General features: G+C 43.1%; 1 protein-coding gene and 1 pseudogene across 2 annotated transcripts in view; one reads left to right on the top strand and one right to left on the bottom strand.

Annotated features, from left to right (window-relative positions):
• Positions 1–22,500, top strand: part of LOC308172845 (calsyntenin-2-like) — a 205,208-nt pseudogene that overhangs the window by 143,371 nt on the left and 39,337 nt on the right. The gene's annotated exons all lie outside the window — the stretch shown is intronic.
• Positions 1,785–4,711, bottom strand: LOC308172693 (uncharacterized protein). Its single transcript, XM_080547627.1, has 6 exons — positions 4,512–4,711; positions 3,988–4,134; positions 3,640–3,870; positions 3,170–3,313; positions 2,809–3,058; positions 1,785–2,668 (listed from the first exon to the last, which is right to left on the bottom strand). Exons 1-6 carry the CDS (start codon positions 4,683–4,685, stop codon positions 2,004–2,006), a joined length of 1,611 nt encoding a protein of 536 aa, XP_080403753.1. The 5' UTR covers positions 4,686–4,711; the 3' UTR covers positions 1,785–2,003.

Genomic DNA, 22,500 nt, shown 5'->3' with positions numbered 1-22,500 from the left:
CTAGAATCAATCAATCAATCAATCAATCAATCAGCACATGTTATACAGAAATGCAACACAATGTGCTTCATTGGAACGCCAACTCTCTCCTCCTCTCCTCCTCCCACCAGCAGGATGACCAGTGTGGGAGTTGGACAGACTGCTTCTGACACCCTCCTCTCCTCCTCCTCCTCCTCTCCTCCTCCTCCTCCTCTCCTCCAGCTCTACCTGGGAGGCGTCTCTCCAGGGCCGGCGTCCACTCCTCCTCCTCCTCAGAGTCTCTGGGTGCAGGAGGGGGGGGCATATGGCCCCTGCGCCGCTGCATAAATGCAGGTACGGTGGAGGGGACCCCTGCGACACACACACACACACAAAATATTATATGACAGAGTGAACCAGTTTGGCTTTCACTGTGGCTATGAGGAGACTGAGAACTATATTACACTATTAATGTACTTGATAATAAAAACATTTGTATAAAATAAATAATTATAAATAAATTAATGATACATATATCTTCATGCCATCCACACAGCCCTGTATAATATATATATATATCCATGCTATCCACACAGCCCTGTCTCCCCAGCAGCAGTCACCTAGAGCCTGCAGGGCCAGGTGGTTCCGCTTCATGCTCTTGTAGCGGATCTTCTCCCCTTCTGCCAGGCGGGCCCACTCCGCCACGGAGAAATGTCTCCGCACGTCTTGAAACACGTCCTGCTAGCGGGGAGAAGGTGTGTCAGCCTCCAGCATAGGTGTGTGTCCTCAACACTTCTCATGCATAACTACTACTAGTGCAGCGTAAACTAACATTCTACCTGACATAACCTGGCTGGCTGGCCTGCCTACCTGTAGCCCTCTAACCCTGTAGCTGGCTGACCTGCCTTGTAGCTAGCGACCACTCACCTCTGAACTCATGTTACCTATAGGCTCCGTCGCTCTGTTGCTCTTCCACTGTTCTGTGTTAGAAAAGTACATGACATCACATTTTAGACATGTAGCAGACGCCTTTATCCACAACTTACAACAAGTAGCCTACATTTGTCTAAGTAAGTGAATCATCTATACATCAGTCGTCATGAGAACAAATAATTCATGCTAGGACCTGGCTAAACTACTAGTTGTCATTTATATTAGGCGTTATTTGTGTTTTTACCAGCAGTTTACCGTTGGTATGTAGTAGATACATTAGCTAGTAGTTAGCTGTGTGCTGTCAACCGTCGACAAGCATATTAGCCTGTTTAATACATAATAATGTAGCATATTAGCCTGTTTAAGACATAATAATGTAGCATATTAGCCTGTTTAAGACATACTAATGTAGCATATTAGCCTGTTTAAGACATACTAATGTAGCATATTAGCCTGTTTAAGACATACTAATGTAGCATATTACCCTGTTTAATACATACTAATGTATAAGAACTATAGCATATTAGCCTGTTTAATACATAATAATGTAGCATATTAGCCTGTTTAAGACATACTAATGTAGCATATTAGCCTGTTTAAGACATACTAATGTAGCATATTAGCCTGTTTAAGACATACTAATGTAGCATATTAGCCTGTTTAAGACATACTAATGTAGCATATTACCCTGTTTAATACATACTAATGTAGCATATTAGCCTGTTTAAGACATACTAATGTAGCATATTAGCCTGTTTAAGACATAATAATGTAGCATATTAGCCTGTTTAAGACATACTAATGTAGCATATTAGCCTGTTTAAGACATACAGGGTTTCTGCAGGTTTCAGCAAGTTCAATTTAAGACTTTTTAAGACCTTTTTAATGCCACTTTAAATGGAATTTAAGACCGAAAAAATATATATATGCGATGGTTAGGGGATTCCACTGTACTACAATACAAGCATAGCATGTCAATCAATGAGACTCATTCAAGTTTACTTGTTTTGTTTATTGAACATAAAAGCTCTGGTTCAATAACTTAATTAAATTAAAAGTGCAATTAGTTGGTCGGAAACATCTAACAAAAAAACCCCATCTACTTAACACACTCACGGCATGAGCCTCAATTCTGTGGCCTTACTCTCCAGTTCTGCCTCTATTTTTTTCAAATCACACATTTTTTCTTTGTATCTCTTCCTGAGGACGTTAGACTTTGTGATGAGCTGAGCCATCAAGGTGCCGGACTTCCCCTCAGCTTGCTCAGCAAACTTGTCTGCATCCTTCTCCAGAGAATCAGATACCACTAGAAGAGTTTGCTTCTTCCTTTTCAGCTCGATGATGTGCTCTTCTGCTGCTTTTCTTTTCTGCCCTTGTGCAGCGCTTTGCCTCTTCCTCTTCTCCAGGTCTAGGTGTTCTCTGTACTTTGACCTTGCTGATCCCACCGAAGTTAGCAGCTCCTTGGTGAGAGGGACATTGGCAACCCCCCCACAAACTGCAACATAGTCACAGACCAGTCTCTGGGCAATGACAGTGTCCTCCTGAATGTTAACGGTCTCCACCTCCTTGTTAATGGAGAAGCCTCTCTCGACTGTCGCCTGCCCATGGGATAGGAGAAGAAGCTTCTGACAGAAACCCCAGAGCTCAGGGTAGGGTTGGCTGAGGTAGCCATGCAGGAACACGTCAAGCCTGGTTTCCATGGGCCGGAAGGACAGGAAGTGCTCGTTTTTAGCCTCAACAGACAGGAAGTTCCCAAACTGTTGGATAATCACATCACCTATAACAAAACAGATGAAAGGAAATATGTGAAATATTATTTACATGATTAATCCTGATTAGCAGACAGGCTTATGTCCAATTGTCCATTGGCTAATAATCAGGGACAACATTTCCAGCTTTTCTATTAACTATTCATACCAGCAGAGACACCTCCAGACAACTGCTTGTCTTGCAGTAACTTCTGCACTAGACTTTTCATTCTTCCCTGGCATCCGTCTGGGTTGGCGTACATGACTGTGGGGTCCAGACATGCCATCTGTCTCACGATGGGGTACTTCAGGGGGCTCCTGTCCTGGACTTTCTTTAGGATATTTGACATACCCGTCATGCAGTCCTTCCTAAACTCTAGGGCAGTGAGCTCCCCTACGGTCCCCTTTCTCTGGAGGTCCTGACAGATGGGTAATGTGTTAAATACAACTGAATGGCCTAACACAGTATTCTCTCCTGCCTGTATATGGACCATCATTTGATATAAAGTTAAGTAATACATCTAAATTACCTTGAGGGCTGCCTCAGCACCCAGGCCTATGTCGGCTTCCTTCGGGTTGACCCAGCTCTTCTGATCAGCGACATCCAGCCTGACCAGCTGCAGTGGAGTGATGTCATTGAGATGCTCCCTCTTGACGAAACGCCTCAGCACACTCTGAAAGGGTAACAAGAAAATGCATGATGATTGTAAAGCAAGTACCTTTGATAACCACATTAACCATGAAATGCATTTCTATATAGTTATTTAAAATAATATCATATCACATATGCAATATATCAATAACAGTATGATAAGTAACCTTTACTTAGCCAAAACATAATCTTTCAGTAATTTTATGTATTGACTAAGGACGAGTTTAATTAATCAAGCCACCCAGTAGCATCTGCCATTTCTCCCTGCTCACACACACATTCAGCATGCCCACACACACTCAACTTGTTTTGCTTTTGTTGTTGATTGTTCATTATTAATTTGATTACCTTGGACAAGTCAGCCAAATCTTTGCCAAGGAATGGCATGACTGGTGTGTCAGTCTGGTACTTTGTGAGAAAGGGAGTGAAGGTCCTTGAGATGGCCATGAAGAACTGTAGCTTGGGCAAGATGAGCGGATCTCCCTGGGCTGCTTCGATGGTGTCAAATGACGCTGTCCCAGGGTTTGGCAACTTTTTTGTCTTCACTGCATCCACATACTTCACCAGTGATGGCCATACCTTTAATTCCACCATGTGTATGTATTATTTTATCATGCATGTCTATTTTATCATACATTGTGCAGCACCTTGTAACTTTGTTTAGAAAGGTGCTATATAAATCAAGATTTTAATTACCTCTATAGCCCTCTCCACAACTGGCAGGTTCTCAATCCACCGATGGCCACAGAATGGTAATGGGAAGACTGAGGATTTGGTGAGGGCAATGAAGTCATCCCTCCTCGCTGGTGTATTGTGGAAAACAAAGTGCATTGCTCTCAACACCTTGGTGGGAGAGAGGAGAATGCTGAATTAGCCATCATCTCTCATGGGGAATGACACAAAGTGTGTAAGGGAGCAATACTGCAGGTCCTTCCTCACTGCCCTATCAGACTGCTCAACCAGCAGCGCTCCCCAGTAGACCACACACACACAGACACATACCAGAACTAAACTGACAGAATGACTGAACTGTACACATAATGTGTGCAGACACTTTTGATTGCATAAACCCTTAGAAAAATAACTTAGGAGTTAATAGTATGAAACATCTGTAAATTCATGCTCTCTTTAAATCCTGTCAAGTGTCCACTTGCTGTAATATTCCAATTTGCCTTGTGGGACAAATGAAAGATTACTTCTCATAGTTATAATCATCTTACCTTCTCCAGTTGCCACATGGAGAATCCACACTTGAATGCGTTGTGTAGGGTATGGAGCCCACAGCTACCCACAACAACCAGCTGGGCACCACCATACTGCTCAGCATGCTCTTGCTGTAGAAGCTCCAGAAACTTCCAGTTAACATTGGGTCCATCCATGGAGATGGACACCATGTTCCTCAGGTTCAGTCTCTCCACACACTCCTGAGAATTACATGAATATGATGAGAATAATAACAATAATAATAAATGATGATGATAATGATGACTATAATAACAATAATAATAGCATGATTGCCAATGGTTCAATGTACTTTAACATTCTGTCTGCACACATCCTCAGTTAACAAACTATAACTCATCCATCTACTCCCTCTCCCTACGCCCTTAGATACTCTCTCTCCCCACCATCCCCCCGCCCGCTCCCGCGTCCCCTCTCCCTCTCTGTGGCTCTCTATAACGTGGAAATGACTAGACTACACCGCATCATTCCCTATGGTACGCCTACTATTATACTGAATCTACATGACATTGCCAGTATCTGCCAAAATTAATGTAAAGCTAATACTTTGTCATTGACAAAATGCACTTACCTTGAAGTGTTGCAGTAAATCTTGAGCTTTAGCGTGTCCCATGAACTGCGAGCCCAGGTAACGCGACTCCACTTGATCGCCGACCCAATACCGCACGTGCACGTCGAGTTGCTTGTTTTTTGTGGCATGATTCAAACTCTCGTCAAACATTAGAACAAAAACTGACTCGTTCACATTCGCGATCAGCTCGTTTCTGACGTAAGGAGCTATTCCGAAACGTATTATGTATGACGCCTTGTCCTTTCCACAAGCAAATGTAGTGGCGATTTGGGAGTCGGGAAACATAATCCGAAAGATATCTCCAATCCCCTCGTTGGAGGAGTAGGACTGGTGCTTTACCACTGTATTGAGAACCCACACAATCTCCGATTTCAGTGTAGGTGTTCCACCAAACGTTGCTCTGAGATCGCTAGCAGTGCTGCTAGCAGCGGCAGCCGTTGTCTGGGGCGCTGAGCCCGGGGCAGACACGCAGAACTGGGAGATTCCTGGCGTCTGCTGTTGGCCTTTAGCAGCCGTTTTATGCCTCTCGCTTTTTAGGTGGCTCTCAACCGCCTTAATGCCCATGGTGCCGAGTTTGAATGTTTTCCTACACACAGTGCATCTTGCTTCTTCTGGGTAGCCGGTGGACTTAAGCCAATCGCAAAATCTTCTGTCGTCAAGCCACCTCTCGTTGAACTTGCACTTCCCCATCTCGCAGACTGGCTAATGCTAGGTAGCAAGCACTGCAGCTGACTATAACCAAAGGAACGCAAGGGGGAGGAGTCTGCGCGCTACTCAATGAAATTAAACGTTTGCTCAATAGAAAAATGCCGCGAGAAAAAGTAAAATTAAATAGTCCTGCCCCGACAATTTTAAGACGTTTGGGTAAAGTATTTAAGACCAGTTTAAGACATTTGTAATGAATTTAAGACATTTTAAGGCATTAATTTTATATACATGAATTTAAGACTTTTTAAGACTTTTTAAGGATCCGCGGAAACCCTGCCAGAGGAAGGCCAGCTCCTCTGCAGTCGCTTCCTCCTCCAGGCATGGCTGGGGGTGTTCCCTCGCCTCTCCAGTCTGCTGGGACCCCCGTGTCCTCCCTCCACTGGTGCTGGGGGTCTCTCCAGCCTGCCTCTGAGCAGGGAGGCCGTCCCAGAGGAAGGCCAGCTCTTCTGCAGTCGCTTCCTCCTCCAGGCATGGCTGGGGGTGTTCCCTCGCCTCTCCAGTCTGCTGGGACCCCCGTGTCCTCCCTCCACTGGTGCTGGGGGTCTCTCCAGCCTGCCTCTGAGCAGGGAGGCCGTCCCAGAGGAAGGCCAGCTCCTCTGCAGTCGCTTCCTCCTCCAGGCATGGCTGCGGGGGTTCCCTCACCACACTAGACCCCACCTCCTCCACGCTGGGGGGGGCCTGAGGACCAGAGGGGGGGGGCTGTGGGGGCAGAAGACATGATGAGCCAGATCTCACAGTCACCTGTATCTCACCCCCCCCCCACCATGATGAGCTGTATGAATCACTCTGCTCACCTGTACTGTCGGTGCAGCAGGTGAGTCTCGCTGAGGGGCTCCCTGAGACGCAGCTGGTCTCCCTGCTGGTCTCCGGGCTGGAGGGTGGAAGCTCCGGGGTGCTGGGGGAACCAATCACAGAGACGTTATAAATGTTACACATCCCTACAATCAATCAATCAATCAATCAATCAGCACATGTTATACACAAATGCAACACAATGTGCTTCATTGGAACACCAACTCTCTCCTCCTCTCCTCCTCCCACAAGCAGGATGACCAGTGTGGGAGTTGGACAGACTGCTTCTGACACCCTCCTCTCCTCCTCCTCCTCTCCTCCTCCTCCTCCTCTCCTCCAGCTCTACCTGGGGGGCGTCTCTCCAGGGCCGGCGTCCACTCCTCCTCCTCCTCAGAGTCTCTGGGTGCAGGAGGGGGGGGCATATGGCCCCTGCGCCGCTGCATAAATGCAGGTACGGTGGAGGGCACCCCTGCGACACACACACACACACACACAAAATATTATATGACAGAGTGCACCAGTTTGGCTTGCACTGTGGCTATGAGGAGACTGAGAACTAGATTACACTATTAATGTACTTGATAATAAAAACATTTGTATAAAATAAATAATTATAAATAAATTAATGATATATATATCTTCATGCCATCCACACAGCCCTGTATAATATATATATATATATCCATGCCATCCACACAGCCCTGTCTCCCCAGCAGCAGTCACCTAGAGCCTGCAGGGCCAGGTGGTTCCGCTTCATGCTCTTGTAGCGGATCTTCTCCCCTTCTGCCAGGCGGGCCCACTCCACCATGGAGAAATGTCTCCGCACGTCTTGAAACACGTCCTGCTAGCGGGGAGAAGGTGTGTCAGCCTCCAGCATAGGTGTAAACTAACATTCTACCTGACATAACCTGGCTGGCTGGCCTGCCTACCTGTAGCCCTCTAACCCTGTAGCTGGCTGACCTGCCTTGTAGCTAGCGACCACTCACCTCTGAACTCATGTTACCTATAGGCTCCGTCGCTCTGTTGCTCTTCCACTGTTCTGTGTTAGAAAAGTACATGACATCACATGTTAGACATGTAGCAGACGCCTTTATCCACAACTTACAAAAAGTAGCCTACATTTGTCTAAGTAAGTGAATCATCTATACATCAGTCGTCATGAGAACAAATAATTCATGCTAGGACCTGGCTAAACTACTAGTTGTCATTTATATTAGGCGTTATTTGTGTTTTTACCAGCAGTTTACCGTTGGTATGTAGTAGATACATTAGCTAGTAGTTAGCTGTGTGCTGTCAACCGTCGACAAGCATATTAGCCTGTTTAATACATAATAATGTATAATAACTATAGCATATTAGCCTGTTTAATACATACTAATGTAGCATATTAGCCTGTTTAATACATAATAATGTAGCATATTAGCCTGTTTAATACATACTAATGTAGCATATTAGCCTGTTTAAGACATACTAATGTAGCATATTAGCCTGTTTAAGACATAATAATGTAGCATATTAGCCTGTTTAAGACATAATAATGTAGCATATTACCCTGTTTAAGACATACTAATGTAGCATATTAGCCTGTTTAAGACATACTAATGTAGCATATTAGCCTGTTTAATACATACTAATGTAGCATATTAGCCTGTTTAAGACGTACTAATGTAGCATATTAGCCTGTTTAAGACATACTAATGTAGCATATTAGCCTGTTTAAGACATACTAATGTAGCATATTAGCCTGTTTAAGACATAATAATGTAGCATATTAGCCTGTTTAAGACATACTAATGTAGCATATTAGCCTGTTTAAGACATACTAATGTAGCATAATAGCCTGTTTAAGACGTACTAATGTAGCATATTAGCCTGTTTAAGACATAATAATGTAGCATATTAGCCTGTTTAAGACATACTAATGTAGCATATTAGCCTGTTTAAGACATACTAATGTAGCATATTAGCCTGTTTAAGACGTACTAATGTAGCATATTAGCCTGTTTAAGACATAATAATGTAGCATATTAGCCTGTTTAAGACATACTAATGTAGCATATTAGCCTGTTTAATACATACTAATGTAGCATATTAGCCTGTTTAATACATACTAATGTAGCATATTAGCCTGTTTAATACATACTAATGTAGCATATTAGCCTGTTTAAGACGTACTAATGTAGCATATTAGCCTGTTTAAGACATAATAATGTAGCATATTAGCCTGTTTAAGACATACTAATGTAGCATATTAGCCTGTTTAATACATACTAATGTAGCATATTAGCCTGTTTAAGACATACTAATGTAGCATATTACCCTGTTTAATACATAATAATGTAGCATATTAGCCTGTTTAAGACATAATAATGTAGCATATTAGCCTGTTTAAGACATACTAATGTAGCATATTAGCCTGTTTAAGACATACTAATGTAGCATATTAGCCTGTTTAATACATAATAATGTAGCATATTAGCCTGTTTAATACATAATAATGTAGCATATTAGCCTGTTTAAGACATACTAATGTAGCATATTAGCCTGTTTAAGACATACTAATGTAGCATATTACCCTGTTTAATACATAATAATGTAGCATATTAGCCTGTTTAATACATAATAATGTAGCATATTAGCCTGTTTAAGACATAATAATGTAGCATATTAGCCTGTTTAAGACATAATAATGTAGCATATTAGCCTGTTTAATACATACTAATGTAGCATATTAGCCTGTTTAAGACATACTAATGTAGCATATTAGCCTGTTTAAGACATAATAATGTATATTAACCTTCTCTCCTTGCGTCTCTGTCGTGTGTCTCCGCTGTCTCGAGGCTTCTGAGGTAAACTTCTTTGGCGCCGAAAGCAGAACGGGAAGAGTCAATGTCTGCTGTAATGTTTAGACCACCTACTGCCACCTGGTGGTAGACACGATACACAGTCAAGACTCCGTCCCGCGGAGTCTAGAGGTAGTCAATGCATATGCTGTAATGCGAGCACGTCTAATAACTAAAGAGTCAAGTTGATATCCAGTGTGTGGCTCATCATTCATATACAGTATGTATTCTTGCTACACGTCAGAATATCACAGCTGCGTTCGTAAATTCGCTCTGAGAGCGCCGGTAATGTAATAACCTCTTCACCGTTCCAAATCAATTCACCCAACATTGAAACAGAGCTCAACATCCACATGACTGAAGTTACTAGTCAACTCTAGCTAGCCAGTTCGTAGTTTTTGAGAAATGTAGCTATAAGGATGACAACAACAAAACATATATATAATAATTCGGTAAGATTGTTAGAGAATCAGACTATATTTCTAATCAAAAGCCGCTGGATACAAGACAAACATGTAGCTATTATATTTTTAGATAGAAAACAAGTTGAATTGAACAGAAAACCTACCGCGAAGACGATCAGATGTCAATAATGATGAAGCTCTGTCAAGTGTCTCCTTACATTTACCACAGGAAAAAATCCTCCAATGAGTGGAGACTTGCGGGTAGACCAATAGGAAGTCAAGATGCCTTAGATACCGGTGACACGTCCATTAAAATGATTACTATTGGTCAGAGCCGTGGAAAGTGCTAGTGAGTAGCAACGGTAACATTGAAATTACATTCTTAAAACAATAAGTACATCGAAAACAAGTACACAGAGCTAAAACTATAATACATATGGACATGTATGTTGACACATGTAAGACAATATCTTCCAAAAATGTATTTTTAATGGTGATTAAGTAGCGCAACCCTGGCAAAACCCCGTTTTCGCACGTTCTACGACCAGTGGGTGGACTCCCTAGACCTAGAGAATGGCATTAGAATAGAATGAATGGCATTGGACAACAGCACGGTTTGTGCTTTACTGTCGTGTAAAATCAATCAACCACACTGGTCCAGCCAGTTTGAATTGTCTCACTTACCAGTAGCCTTTCAAAATCATAATTGAGGCATAATATGAAATGTGTAAGTGATTTATAAATGAAAATGTGTAAGCGATGTGTATCTCATACAGATGCAGACTTTATAAAATTACACAGATTATCCCAATTCGGACAATACGATGGGGAAAATTCGGCCATAGAAATTCTCTAATAGCTAATGCACTTGGGAATATTTTGTGAGTGAAGGCTGTTATGCAGCATCATTTAATACAGAAACTGTATCAATATGGAAACCAGAGTTGGGTAACCTAGGTATAGCCAGTTGCATTTGTAACCAAATATCTTCTGGCAGGTGTTATATCAAAAGAGTTAGTATGATAGTATCCTAATAGCAAATAATTCACCATCCAACTCCTTTTATAGAGGGGGGCTACATCATTTGAGTGGGACAACATGTTTAATGTACACTTGTTTTTAAACTAGAGGCTATAGTGTTAGGCTAGGTCTAGGCTATAGTGTTAGGTCTAGTTAAGATGTAATTTTGTATGTTTGTATTGTTGCTCAGAGAATGAAGATATCCAAAGCAAAATCAACCATTCCTCACATATTTTGTGAAGGCTTGCTATTTTAATCAATCAGTGACCCATTTTAAAAGGGCTTGAGATTGAGTGGGTTGGCCCACTAAATGAGTCAGCTTTCTAATAGGTTCGTAGCTCGGCAATTGCTGGAGAGGATTTTAGTGGGTAGCCCAGCAGATACACTGGGTCCTTAGAATCAATGTGAACCACTATCACAGCTAAAATCTATGTTAAAGAGAGCATGGTGAAAATGGGCCTCCAGATCCTAATCTAGTACATCAGATCCCAATGAATGCTCTACCTTAATTATTCATCCAACTCAAATGGGTCAGCTTAGTGTCCTGGAGAGCTCTATGGCTACTGCTGTTAGAGAGTGTGTGTGTGTGTGTGTGTGTGTGTGTGTGTGTGTGTGTGTGTGTGTGTGTGTGTGTGAGTGAGAGAGTTAGGGAAGGAGATAGACCATTAGCTTAAGAGGAATATGGTTACAGTACGCAGCCAGAGAAACAGAGAGTGAGAGAGGGGTAAAGAGAACAGGACATTCATCATCTTGTGATGGGAGACAGCATACTAAATTAACTCAATGATTACACTAGCATCTTTGACACATGGAAACTAATTCTGGGGGCAGTTGCACAACTTGAACAGTCTTCAATGTTTAAAAACTCCTCCTAGGTAAAGGGCATTTCTATCTTTCCTTTTCTGTGGTCATAAACAGAACCCCCCCCCCTCCACCCCCATCTTTCACAATATTTTCCCAGGGACAACCTCACTGTTTCGACCCACAAGTAGTGTGTGAAAAGTGAGTGCATCACACACACACACACACACACACACACACACACACACACACACACACACACACACGCACACACACATCACTGCATGTCAGATTCTCTGAGAGTGCATCTGAGGGTCTCTTGTAGCCTCTGTGAGTTTCAGGGCCAAGGATTTGGTCTGAAGATGTCTTTCCTTCACAGACGTAAAGAACAGATTGAATTGAATTATTCATGAAAAGAGGGCCCTCTGTAAATGCATTCACACACTAATAGAACACGCACACATACATTGTCTGCCGGATACAGCAAGTGCAATGTGTTTGATGATATTGCAAGAGGGCACAGATCTCTGTGTGTGTGTGTGTGTGTGTGTGTGTGTGTGTGTGTGTTCGTGCTATAGCACAACCTGTGGGGTTCCCCAGGGGTCCATTTTGGGACAGTTGCTTTTTAGCCTATACATGCTACCCCTCAGTTCTGTTATCAAGAGGCATAGCGTTAACTACCACAGCTATGCTGACGACACTCAGCTTTATATCTCAGTAACTCCCAACGACTACAAGATGATCGACCACCTGATAGATTGTATTGCTGATATTAATATTTGGATGACACAAAACTTTCTCCAACTCAATCAAGAAAAAACAGAGGTATTGATCATTGGCAAGAAAACTGGGAGAGAGAAATTATCTGCACACTTGAAAACACTAGCTCTTAACACTAAGTGTCAGGCTAGGAATCTTGGTGTCATAATTGACCAAGATCTACATTTTGAAACTCATATTAATAATACTATTAAAACAGCCTTCTACCATCTAAGAAACATCACTAAGGTACAATAATTTCTCTCCCAGGCAGACACCGAAAAATTAATGCATGCGTTTGTTACTAGTAGGCTAGATTACTGTAATGCTCTCCTGACAGGTCTCCCCAAAAAAATGATAAATAGACTACAAATGGTTCAGAATGCTGCTGCTCGTGTCCTTACTAGGACCAAACGAAGAGCGCACATCACACCTGTCTTGAGATCACTACACTGGCTCCCTGTCAGTTATAGAATAGACTTTAAGATCCTTTTACTAGTCTATAAATCACTCCACTGCGATGCGCCCAATTACATGGTGGACATGCTCATAAGATACACACCATCTAGACCCCTAAGGTCTAGTGGCACGGAACTTTTAATAGTGCCAGAGGCTAGGACAAAGAGATTTGGAGGATCAGCTTTAAGCATATATGCTCCTAGATTGTGGAACACCCTACCTGAGGGCCTGAGGTTGTCTAAAACTCAGGACATTTTTAAGCGTGACCTCAAAACCTACTTATTCAATGTCGTCTTTTGCTACTAAGGGAGACATTGGACATTATAGAACTAGGATCACTAGGCCATTACACCATACTCGTGTTTTGAGATTTGTGTTGACAGGAAAATGGACCCGGGTGATGATGAGGCACTGTCAGCTCCCAGTAGCACCTAGAGCAGTACTGGAACCGGTACAAGGGTGTACCAGGACCACCATCAGGTTGTATTGCTGTCATCTTTATTGTCTTTATTGTGTTGTTGCATCATAACTGTGCTTAAGATTCTCTTTTGGCAGGATCTGTGACCATGCTGGATGCAGAACGATGCAGATATAACACTACATTTATGGACAGTGTGTACGCCGATAATATGCAAGGAACTTTTCCTGGATACATGGTGTACAGGTTTTTTGCCCTTGCTTGCTTGCTTTGTGGCGGTGGTCCTTGGCTTCCCCTTGGGGCCCCCCGGCTGCCCCGTGTGCCTGGTCTGTTCCGCAGCCGGGGCACCTGCTTGGCCGTCCTTGTGCGGGGCCTCTTTGGTCTGTGCTTGCTTGGCTGGGCCGGGTGTGCTGGTGGTGGGGCGGGCTGGGTGTGTGGGGCGGCGGGGGCTCCCCGAGGGGGGGTGTGGGGGTCCACCGCTGGGTGCTGGTAGGCAAACTGGTAGTAGTCGCTCTATGTGTAGAGGGCTGCAAGGGAATTTTCCTGGCTACATAGTGTACAGGTTTTTACTTTTGCCTGCTCGCGGCTCTGTCAGTATTGATTGATTGATTGACTGATTGACTGAAAATGTTCATTGTGTGAAGCGCATTGAGTTGCATCTTGTAAGAAATGCGCTATACAAATAAAATTTGATTTGATTTGATTTGTACATTTGTATATGCTCCTCTGACCTTTAAATACTGCCTAGAGTAGGTGAGTCCCATCCTGAACCCAGCAAACTCCGCCTTTCCCCCATCTGTATGCACACCGAAATATGCACACCAAAACCAGCCCTAATGAATCTGTACATGTTCATCCCAAACACAACCCCTTCTGTGTGTTTGCTTCATAACATTTAAATGATTCAGATTTAAGGCTCAGATTTAACAACAGACATAGGATGCCTGTTCCTTCAACCTGTGAGAATTGAAATGATTAGAGTAGCATTATTTTACACATGGAAACTAATTTGAGGGACAGTTTGCACAACTTGATCGGTCATCAATGTTCCAGTTGAACTGTATGTAAAGGGCATTTATAGTCGTCTTTACTTTTATGTAGTCATAACCAGCAACCCCCCCCCCTCCACCCCCATCTTTAACAATAGTATCTTGTATCTGTAGGTAATCCTGGTACCCAATGACTGACTGAGAGCCTTCCCCTGTTTGTGACATTAGAATTATAAGGTTCTATCTCCATTTTTGTCCAAATTTAGTTTTTTTCACATAATCTGATCCATTAGGTGTTTATTAATGGCTGTGTGGTGTTATTTTTAAAATGTTTACATTTTTGAGTTAGTAATTAATAAAATACAAAGGTTCCATCTCACAAAACATAATGGAATGTAAAAACTTTGACGCTCAATATCTCTGAACTGCCCTAAACGGAGATAGAACCTTATAATTCTAAGCTCACGAGTTATCTGTCTCTCACTGTCACACACTCCTAACTCCTTTGGTTCTAGCTGGGGGGAAGAGCCATGTCTCTAAGACTCTGTGTATAGCTACATGTTCATGTGAAGTTCTCAAAAGTTGTTTAAGGTTACCTCATCTCTGCTGTGACACCTGTGCTTGTGACGTCACTCCCCTTACACCTGCCCCCCCCTGCCCCCACCCCTAAAAGAAAACCTTTGGTGGACTTTGCATTGAACCCCTGATGTTCTCCGAACCCAACGTTTGTTTAAGAAGAAGAAGAGGAGGAAAATAAATATGAACCTTGTAAAATGTGTAAAACCTTCTATTATTTGTACTTCTTTTTTATTTTTTTATTTTTTTTTCTTTGGTCTGTTTTTTTGTTTCTGGTCACTACAGCACTTTCTGTACATTGGCCAATAAAAAGTTGTTTTAGAATCTGGCTGTGTGTCTCAGTTATTGTGTGTGTGTGTGTGTGTGTGTGTGTGTGTGTGTGTGTGTGTGTGTGTGTGTGTGTGTGTGTGTGTGTGTGTGTGTGTGTGTGTGTGTGTGTGTGTGCGTGTGTGTGTGTGTGTGTGTGTGTGTGTGTGTGTGTGTGTGTGTGTGTGTGTGTGATTGTGTGTGTGTGTGTGTGTGTGTGTGTGTGTGTGTGTGTGTGATTGTGTGTGTGTGTGTGTGTGTGTGTGTGTGTGTGTGTGTGTGTGTGTGAATCAATGCGCACATTGACGGCTCTGTTGTGACGGAAAACACCTGACTAACGCACCACAAAAACACCTGTCAAGCCAATTGTCTTACTAAAACACTTGCGGTGCCCTAAAATAGTGTGCCTATGTTTTAATTTCCAAACGGTGAAACTTATCTAAAAGTAGGAAACATAGAGAATATAGAGCTAAAAGAGGACAACATGCTTCCTCATTCCAATACTTATGGATGGCATTTTAAGCGTCTTTGAGTGTCTAGAAAAGTGCTATATGAGTCTAATGTATTATTATTATATTATAATATATAATTAGTATAATATATATAATATAATATATAATGAGTCTAATATATTCTTATATTATTATTATTATTATTATTATTATTTTTTTTATTTTTTTTATTTCACCCAGTAATTTCTTCATTCGGCCGACGTGAATGACATTTCAGAACACGTCATAAACGGTATTGATAATACGTCACAGTAAAGCAGGTGAGATATTCTAGCGGGATTCGTTTATACGTTCACACATCAAACGGACACCGTGTTGATAAGGTGGGAAACAATTACGCCTCCGGGTGATATGGAAAATGACCTAGAAAATATAAATGAATCAACTTCACAAGTATAATTATAGTCCTAATGAGCAGCAGTGGTTGTACAATTAGGAGAACCGTCAGCTAACTACATGTCAATGTTTCGAGAAAACGTTGTGATAAGTTAAATAAAATAATAACTTTTTTCCTGTTGTAGGGCATTTCAGACGTAATAGCCTTTTATCAGTTAACGTATACCTTCATGTCTGAGCCCAGCGCCTGGTGGTGTTGTGGACGCTCCGAGCGCTCCAAACACGCTGGAAAAGAGATGGAATTTGAACACTCAAACAGGTTTGGAGCTTTAAAAAAATAATATATATATATATGTATAGCTATATGCTCCTATGTGCAATATGACAACCCTTGTGTACAGAAGGTTCAGAGATAGGAAATGTTAGGATATTTATAGCATAGAGTACAGCACAGTGTTTTATTTGTATAGTATAGTAGTATAGTATAGTGGATAGTGTATATAGCCTTTATTTATGTAAACCAGCTCTTTTCCCTTCTTGTTTTTAGTAAAAAAAAGAATCCTAGCACCAGGGGAGCCCCCCCTCCCAAATTTCGTTGTATGGTACCTGTACTATATTAATGACAATAAAGACCATTCATATAGGCCTACTGGTAAAATATGGGAATTGCAGTAGCATTCACTTCATCTAGCTTACTTCAAGGGTGCTACACAGTAAAAGGCATTTTTACAAAAAAATTTGTTGCCTAATTTGATGTTTATCCTGCCCTCCCATTCTCCTGTTTCACTTAGGCATAAGGACGCCCAGCCTAAAGCAGAGAAGCAGGCCCACGTTCTAACAGAGCCCATGGATGAGGGCAGGAGGGAGCCGGGCCCTGTCCACCTGGAGCGAGCCCTCTCCCACTGTTGCTTGTACGACGAGGGACGCTGTTGCCTGGACGACGAGGGACTCAGGGGGTGCATGGAACAGGGACACCTCGGCCATGACCTGCTGACAGCCATGAGCCACGAGGCTCGCACCAGGAGGGAGGCCAGCCTCCGGACGGCCCTGGAGCTGGCTGTGAAGGGTAAGGAGGTCACAGCTTAGTGTGTTGTTTCTTTACTAACTATTAATTACTGGATTTGTACAACAAGGTCTGTGGTTGCTGGGTCATTGTTGTTTTGTATGAAAGGAAGTCTTGGGCTATATTATAACAGGATAGAAAGTTCTTAGTGCCAACATGATTTTCAAGGCCATAGTGAAAACAGCACACATGATGACACTTGACCTACTTCACCAACGTGAGCGCAGGTGAAACAGCACTACAGCACAGTGGTGTGTTCAGCTAATACTGCTGACACAAATGTCCAATATGCCATGTCATTTTAAAGCTAAAAATAAAAATAGAGCTTAAAAAAAGAGCACAGAATGTTTCTCTGCAGGTTGGTTTTGTTGAGTTAATGTGCCGTCATTAAAAGTTGCCAGAATCTGTTAAGATCACTGATGAAGGACTGCTATTTGCTTCTACATAACCTAATGATTTTTATAAAATATGAAAGCTTTAACATAACATAATTACAGCAAGGAGAATTGCATTCCCCACATAATAGGCTACCTCTTAAATAGTTCACAATTACAGTAGTGTAGGTGAATAAAATACAGCTGCACAATCTACTTTATTGAAAGTTCATACTGTAAGCCATGTTTTAACAACTATACAGTAAACATGTCCCACACGAATGATGTAGCTCCCCTTGTGTGAAATTCAGACAATTATTCAAACGTATGACGGAAATGTTAAAGGAACGTAGGCATATAGGATATGTAGTGCTTATTTGATTAATTACCAGTCTTGCTTTTTACAGCTTTGTGTACATTTGAAGGCAGTCCACGGATTTGAGAGTGGCTGTGAATGCAGCTATAGGAGTGTAGACTAATTAATGCAGTAGGCCTATAGCATAACTTAATACTGACACTTGGCCTATAGTATATCAATATGTTGCTGCAGGGGTATGCTCATTAATCGTCACCAATTCACACAAGGACGACATTGTGGGGGACGTGATTACTGTACACTTGTTTATTGATCCATTTATGACATTGTATTTGTCAGGGAAAGTGCAATATGAATCAACATCTCCGTTTCCATCAATTCAAATGTGCCAGAGAAATGTTTCTGAATGTCCCCCATGTCATGTGATTTCAGTGAAGACTCAGTGTGAAACCGACATGGTTGCCATGGAGCAACTGAAGACTAGGGTCGGTACGGACGGGGCAGAGATGAGGCGCCGCGTCCGCGAGTGTTTCCAGTCGATGCGTCACACCCTGCTCAACAACGAGTCCGCGCTGTTGGCCCACCTGGACGGCCTGACGTCCAGCACCCAAGGCGCCGCCATGGAATTCCTCCATGACTCCGCCCCGCTCATGGCCTCTCTGACCGGGCTGGAGGTGATGTCTGAGAAGGCACTCCTGGAGCCTGACTCTGTGGTGTTCGTCAGCGAGGCTCTGACCCAGTTGCTGCACAAGACCAAGGAGGGCGTCCGGCGTCCTGCCCCATACCTCCAGGAGGGGGAACCCTTCAAGGCAGTGAAGATGGACTTTTACGCCCTCCTCATTGACCTGCAGATCAGCCTGGGAACTCACCTCCGCTGGAAGAGCGTAGAAGCAGCAGCCGTCGCCTCCCCAGTGCCCAGCCTCGACTGCATTTTTGAACCGCGTGACGTGGTGCAGTCGGCATCGAGCCCAGGCTCGCCAGCCAAAAGCCTGATACCGGTGGAGCCCCCCCTGACACGGGAAGAGCAGCTGATGCTCCCCGCTGGAGACAGCAGCCCCAGAGAGGAGAAACACCAGCTCCTCTTGCCCAGACCCCCGATCATCTATCAGCACCATATCGTGGGAGCCACTGTGGAGGTAGGCTACAGTCCCACCATGCACTGCAACACTGGAGTTTATTCATAAAATAACCTGACTGCCAACACACTTTTTGGTTTACATAAGTATGATTCATTGTCATATTACGGGTCCTGTTCAATTGTGTTTCTGTCTTTCTGTCTGTGTGTAGATCTTCTGGATGGTTCCGATGGGCGAGGAGGTAGACAGCTTTGACATTCACTTCCAGGACGCTGATACCGTGGCGAAGGCCATGGGGGAGGCCGTGGGGGAGGGTGTGATCGTGCGTGGGCTGGAGGCCTGTAACCTGCAGACCTCAGGGCTGCTCCCAGACACCCACTACCTTTACAGAGTGCGCTCGGTCAACAGCCACGGCACTGGGGAGTGGAGCTCCTCCTATAGGGTGAGGCTGCTCATCTAAACGTCGATGTGGTTTTAACAGCAGTCACTGTAACCGAGCCACTCTTCTATTACTTTAACTTATTGTCTTTGTCATTCTGTCCAGGTCAACACTAAGCGCCAGAGATACGAGGCGACGGCACACGTGACACAGGAAGCTGTGTAACTATTCATCCAGGAAGTGGAAGACAACACATCACATTCCTTATTCCATATTTGTCTACTATAGGATGTTGCCTTTGTCCAACATGGAGCTTTTCATTGCATTATTAAACACAAAAAAAAGAATCATTACATAATGCCTCTTGTTCCTAAGTGAATCACTTTGTAAAAGCTTCCTAAATGGTTGTAATGACTATGTTTAATTGGTAGCGATCAGGGAACGGCATCCTTTTATTTAATTTACGAACACTGTTTTGGAGTGTCTAACCTAGACTTGTGTTTGTTTACATATGTTGGTACTGCCAGTGGTGTTCTAGGGGAGTGGACTCACCCATTTTTTGCCTTTCTGTCTCTGGTGGCTGCCACTTTGAATCATACGTGCATGCAGAAAACAGATGTCGGAAACTGCAAGTCTGTCTTGGGGGGTTATATACTGTAGGGTGGAAGTTGTTTGGAACTTCTAACTGATTTTGCCCCGATGGCCCCGAGATGGCAGATTTCCAACAAACGTATGCCCTGCTCCTTTAAACAATTGTACTCTCTGTCAACGGCTCTGCGCTCAAAGCAAACACTGGGAAATCCATGGCTAATCACCTCGAAAACAAACGACTTATTTGCATGGGCTAACGAGTCCTGTGTGACCCTCTCGTTATACACCATAAAACAATTACATCCCATTATCCCCTAGCCAAGCACTAGGCCTACTACAGCACATTGGGCTCAAGGACATTGTAATCCTCTCATTCTAATTAAGAGACTGCTAAAAGTGCAGGGGCCGGAAGAATAATAGAAGTTATAAAAAATGAAGCTAATGAGTGGATAGAGCATGTCATGTGTGTGTGTGTGTGTGTGTCTGAGAGAAAGAGAGAGAGAGAGAGAGAGAGAGAGAGAGAGAGAGAGAGAGAGAGAGAGAGAGAGAGAGATACTGTATGTCAGAGTGAGGGTGATATATCATAGTCAGGAGGGCAAATTACAGTCCAGCCTTTTTGTGATTGGGTGTAAGAGGTTTTCCTGCGTGATTGAATGTATCTATGAACACGGTATCAGTGGTGTCATAGGTGAGTGGCCAGCTTTTAACCTGCTACATAACTCAACATCAACAAAGCAATTCACTGACTATAGCCTTTTAAAATCCCTATGGAATCCATTGCCATCTCTCCCTCTTATCAGCCTGTTTTCTCTCTCTGTCATACAGTTTTTGGCAGCATTCTTAACACTCATCTGAACTCTGAACTCTTCTTCCCCCCAAAAAATCTAATTCACCTGCTCCTCTCATTTTATCAATGGTCATCTGCATCATCACCATCACCATGGAGATGAAAACTCTGCTGGTTTGCAAGACTGGCTTGCATTACATTGCCTGGTACGATTGAAGCGATGGAATAACTCCAAAAGTGCAAACACCAAGCTAGATTGAGCAGAAATCAAATACTTTCAGGAATAATTTGGGGGATTGGGCTATGCTTGTTTGTAAAAATAGAATGGTATCTGGTGGACGCTCCAATATTATGTATAGGGGCGGCTGTGGCTCAGGAGGGAGAGCCGGCGTCTAATGATTGCAAATTCTGCGATTCGATCCTTCTGTCCACGTGTCGAGGTGTCCTTGGGCAAGACGCTGAACCCCAAATTGCTCCCAATGAGCGGGCCGGGCCGGTGCCTTGCATGGTAGCTTGCTGCCATTGGTTTGTGAATCGGTGACTGAGAGGCCATTTTAAAGCGCTTTGGAATAAGTGCAGTCCATTTACCATGTTGCTGCTTCATCGATGATTTTACTGGTTGCAATTACTACGGCTAACCATCAGATGGCAGCATCAAGCCAGAAAACAACCCTCTCAACAACACTCCTGCATCGGATCCTGAGTTTCCCCTGACCGTGTGTCACTGAGGAAAAACACCAACTAGGGCTCATGAGTTTTTGTGGTCATGTCACCTGGTCTGGAACCTAATCCCCTAGCTATGTCGATGGCTGCAGACAGCATGGCAAGGACAGACAAATCGGAACAGCACCGACCATCATAGGGGTCTTTCAAAGACCAGATCTTGAACATTTTTAAGTTTGGTGGAGGTTTTAAAATAGTGACCTGAGGGGCTTGACTCATAAGTAATGTTGTAGCATGTTTGCATGTTCACATGTAGCACTAAATGTCACTAATGAACTGAAAAGATGGGACACGCCAAAGACCCCAAGTCACACACTTGCCTCTGATGTTGACGTCAGTACTATTGTATACTGTATGAGTCAGTACTATTGTATATATGAGTGCATTTACAAATGAGTTGGTGAGATGTTTAGGCAGTGACAAGTGTCACTGGTACTTCCTTTAAGATGTGCCTGCTAATTAACCTCTCTCTCTCTCTCATTGTGGTGCGTGTGTGTGTTTGTGTGTGTGTGTGTGTGTGTGTGTGTGTTAACTGCTAATTTGAGATGGACCCTTGCAGTAACAGGGCTTGGTTACTCTAATAGGCAGTAGATGCCATTTGAAAAGGTTGAGACAGTCTGCTTTTATAATTCAGTATACAAAAGTATTAATAATAATGTGATAAAAAAGAACAAGCATACAGTATGAGGTCTCCACGGTATGTAGTTGGGCAAAACTGATATTTTCTTAAAGAATAACGAGGGATACAATAGAAGAGTGGGAGGCAAGAAAGGAGAGAAGGGGAGAGAAGGAGAGGGACGCAGGTCTAGTTAAAGACAGATAAGAGACAATCCTGCTGGTATGCGCAGTACGTAGAGCTGAGATCTCCAGATATCTCTGCAACAAAAGGTACCGCTGTGCAAACCGTCATGCACACACGGGTACACACACACCCTAAGATACTAACGGATACTTTAAAAGTCAAATGAGCATACAGTGAACATACTGTAACATGCACTCCTATTCGCACTACATTTGGTGTGAATGGGACTCAAGTTTCATTCTTCAACAATCAATGGCTGTACAGTATATAAATCATTTAAAAGTCCTCAAATGCCAGTTCCCAGATTGCCGCTGTAAAGGCAGAACTATTTGAAGTATTCTAGGTCATGGTTCATTTCAAGT

This window comes from Nansenia antarctica, assembly GCF_963989245.1.
Source record: "Nansenia antarctica genome assembly, chromosome: 17".
Lineage (NCBI taxonomy): Eukaryota > Metazoa > Chordata > Actinopteri > Argentiniformes > Microstomatidae > Nansenia > Nansenia antarctica.
Note: the sequence above shows the minus strand (reverse complement) of the source record. Positions and strands in the feature narration are given on the sequence as shown.